This window comes from Macadamia integrifolia, chromosome 8 (genome assembly GCF_013358625.1).
Source record: "Macadamia integrifolia cultivar HAES 741 chromosome 8, SCU_Mint_v3, whole genome shotgun sequence".
Lineage (NCBI taxonomy): Eukaryota > Viridiplantae > Streptophyta > Magnoliopsida > Proteales > Proteaceae > Macadamia > Macadamia integrifolia.
Window position 1 is genome coordinate 765472 of NC_056564.1, and position 4250 is coordinate 769721.

General features: G+C 36.3%; 1 protein-coding gene across 1 annotated transcript in view; it reads left to right on the forward strand.

Moving 5' to 3' along the window:
- Positions 1-1208, forward strand: part of LOC122087098 (carotene epsilon-monooxygenase, chloroplastic) — a 7150-nt gene extending 5942 nt beyond the window's left edge. Inside the window, exon 10 of the mRNA XM_042656089.1 lies at positions 916-1208. Within this exon, the coding sequence (XP_042512023.1) occupies positions 916-919 (4 nt within the window). The 3' untranslated portion in view covers positions 920-1208. The remainder of the gene's footprint in view (positions 1-915) is intronic.
- Positions 1209-4250: the final 3042 nt, after the last annotated feature.

The window sequence follows — 4250 nt, forward strand, 5'->3', positions numbered from 1 at the left end:
CCCCCCCCCAAAAAAAAAAAAACCCTTTGGGTTTCATTGTATTTACAAGCTCATAAAGTGGGTGAAGTTAGTATATGGGATTTTTTTTTTATAGGTAAGCCTAACCCCCAAGGAGAGTTGAACTCATGACCTCTAATTGTGAGGTGTTGGTCCTTGCCAGCTGGGCTACCCCTTGGGGATTAGTATATGGGATTAGTAGTTAAATTAAGTGTTTCAGTTAGATTAAGATATTTAATAGCTTAACAAAGAGGTACTATAATATTTTTTTAATATTATAATTCTTAAAAAGTGAAAAATGTTAAATATTTAAAAAAAAAAATGTTCATGTCATGGTAAGTTTTAGGCAGTTCACCATGTTGCCCACATTAGGCAATCCACCATGTGACAACATGAAGGCAGTTTCTTTTGAATGTTTGTTACCAGAAAATTTGATATTTTGACAGCTGAAATTTTGAGAATATTCAAATGCATTATTAGCCATACAGTTGAGTTTAGCCATGAAATTTGACATGTGGCTCAACCACGGTGGAAACCCAATTGTTCAAACCATCAAAATAGCCACATCAATCCTCCATGTGAACCTAAAATATCGGCCCTCTTCATTTTACTCAAAGTAGCCATTTCAGCACAAGTGTGGGTGTGTGATACCTGTCATTGGCGTTATAACTATTGCTGGACTTGTTAATCTGCTATCTCAAGTTTGGTTCATACTATTGATGGACTGTTAATATGCGACACAACTTTTGGTTCACTGTGTTTTATGCCATATTGCAACTTCAGGATTGCAATTTATTGTTGTTTTTATCAATAATTAATTATTTTGGAAATTGTATATAACTGTTATGATATGTCCTTTAACCTTTGTTTGTGGATGGATCCATATTAGCTCAGCTCTTGTGTCCTTGGTTTTAACAGTTAAGCTGTATGCACTTGACTGTTGAACATGTATCTGCATCCAACACCTGCACCTGAATCCATGTCACAGATGTGGAGGTGAATCATGTTAAGTGGTAAGCGACACATAGATGTATATTTTGCCAGGTGTAGACAGAAATAGTTGAAAAGTCAATGCCAGACAGTCACACTTGAAATTATATGGCTAATATGTAAGATTCTTTGAGAAACAGTATTGGTGTTTGGCAAACCATTGGAGAGAGGGCTATTTGGCACATCTCGTAGTATAAAATGTTCCTTACTCATTTCGTCAAGCATGTTGCCCATACTTGGTAAGCTGATTGAAAATGTTTTGGAAGGTGGCACCAAACGGACCTAGTACAGATGCAGTGAACGAGAAGAAGGTAGGTAAAGAAAATTTCTTTTCAGAAAGTAGCATTATATCATGTTCACTCTGTGTTTGTTACATTGTTTCTTCATCTCCTCAAAAAGTTTTTTTGAGGTAATTGTCTTAGTAGTTATTGTAATTCTTCGCTTCAATAATGAAATTTCGGAATTTTCTCTCAATAACTACCGAGACAATTTTTTTTTGACTTTTTGTGGTGGGCTACAATTGCGTATAGATGTGTGGCTCTAGAGTTTTCTTGTATCTGCAGAAATTGACTCATTCACTCGGGAATTTTTCATTAAATGAGAGTGATTCTGACCCATCAGCTAACATTTATTTCCTGCGTTTTTTAATAGCCTTTGCCAACCCTAAAGGACAACAATAGTAAGGCGGCCAACGATGGATAATGTTAAGTGTTAACTGTGAGAGAGAGAGAGAGGGTGAAGGTAAAGAGGGTCACGCAATGGATGGAGGAAAGAACGGAAAAGTCGGTTACCCCAAACCAAATAACAGTGTGGTGGGCCAACATTTTCTATTCATCTGGGCCCATGGGCCGCAATTATGATGAACTGAAGAAGTAGTGAACCCAACCTCACTCCTCCTGGTCTTTGTAAGTCGCTTGCTTATGTTTTGATTTTGAAATGGCGTGAAGTGGACCCAACCATCTGATCTTAATTTCATGTGTTTTTTCTGTTCTCTTTCTAGTTTTTGAAGAATTTTGAATTTTTCAAAACGGAATCCATGGACATGCATGCAGACTTAGGAAATGGGGGTCCCACTTGAGAAGCCCATGTGGCCTCCACTAGAGTGTCATGAAAATGACCTGATTTGATCCCCAAACTCATCCTTTTCCCTGAGAGATTAAATTTGGGTTTTGGAATCATCTCCTCAGTCATCCCATACGTCCAATCCAGTTGCCTCAACATTGGATGATGTGGATGATTCTTATGGGGATGATGTACCAACCTCATCAAAGCAAAGGTCTTTCTCCCACCCCCACAAAAAGAATAATTAAACGGGAAAGCCATTTCCCATGCAGCTAAAATATGTTTTAAATGAAAAGAAAAAGTTCTCAGCCGCCAAGGGAGTGTGCACTAACACACACTCTCTCTCTCTCTCCACATTTTATTGTTGCACTCTTCTATGTTGCTTGCTGGACGCTCTTCCTAAAATGACAATTGATTCATGATTTTATGCCCCTTGATAGCATGACTCAAATCAGTAGAGACAAGGGAACGGACCAATGAGAAGTGATGAAAGAGTTTCATAGATAAGGGGCAGCTCTCTATGATGGCTCAGAGAACTTTGTCCATTTGTATTCCCCAAGCTCATACACATGTTTGTGTTCCCCTCTTTGAAATTACTTACAGAGAAAGAATCCTCACTACAAATATATCATAAAATTGTATACAGAAAATTTATTGAAATACTTGTATAGTCGCTAAAAAAATTTTCTTACTCACCGTTGAATCTTAAAGTTGTGTTTGATATGCACTCTCTGAATAAATTATGGGTCTAGAACATATTTTGGTTCTTCTCTATTTTCTTGCTTTAGAACGTATTCTAAACCCACAATCTATTCAAAAAATACATAAATATCGAACACAGCCCAAAATTGAATACTGGTTGAGATTTTTGTATTCAATTAACTTATCAAATCGAATCTGGTTTTCCATTTGAGTGTTGTATTTGGATGTGTAACTAACTTGAGAAAATTGAAAATTGAATCTATAATGTGATAGATGTAATCGAATCCAATCTTAGCACACTTAGTTAATCTGTTTTTGTTTTCTTTTTTTCATGTTGTCTTACACTCGCAAAAGGAGCAAGAAGAATGCCCAACCATGCCATTATACAAGATGTTTGGGTCAGTTCAAAATGCATTTGATTAAGACGATAAAATGCATTTTGGCATATATATATATATATATACACTTGCATGCAACATGCCTCTGTACTCTTCCCCATGCAATGTTGCATGCAAAATTTGGGAAGATGAAAACAATAAGCTGATTTAAGTACATGTTAAACTAAGAAATTAAAATTAATTTGAATTGCATCAAAAGAATCTTGGAGATTCTGAAGGCATAGTCAGATTCAATATTTGAATCTTCCTTATTGTTCTTCTGTAGAGGAAAGGGAGAGGTTTTCTTGTGTCTATTCATCAAGTGTTGACCAGTCTCCACTAAAGAGGATCTTATCCAAATATCTCCACATTTCTTAGCTATTGTCTTGCACTCTAGACTCAATTTTACTTCTTTGCTTTGCCTCCCTATCTTAAGTAATTGAATCTTAGTACTCTAGAACCCAGAAGGGTCAATGACAAAATTACGAATAAATCGATGGCTTGATATTGTAGTCTAGTGAGGCCCTATTTCTTTCTATTTGGCAAACCTTTTTTTTTTCTTTTTAACAACCATTTGGCAAACTTGCATGAGTGTAATGGGTTCCTATGATAGAAAACCCATCTCATACATTCTTTCCCCTTTACCAATCTCTAACACTTCCTCACCTCCCTAGTTATGTGGACCCCTTGTATATGAATATTGAGAAGCTCTCTCCCGTATGTCTAGCATGGGATATACCAATACATACGTGCTTCATATAAATCTCTCTCCCCTTGACTATTTTATCATCAATTTTTTTCTACCTTTCTTTCAATATTGTACATAATATTTCAAAATTTTAATCCCCCCCCCCCCTCAACCCCAATCCCATCCCTTATGTTTTTCTTTCGTAAGGGATGAAGATGAATCTTGCATAGGGTGAAATTTGTAGGAAGGTCAGGAAAATTTTGACATTATGAAGCATTTTATGGTGAAAATATGGAAAGAAGTTTGAGAATAAAATAGACAATTAGATAGTTTACATGGCACCCAAATAAAATGAATGGATTAGGTCATTAGATAGTTATGGTTTTCTTCTCTCTTTGGCTGGCCAACCCTATATTCTCATTCTAAACACCCCC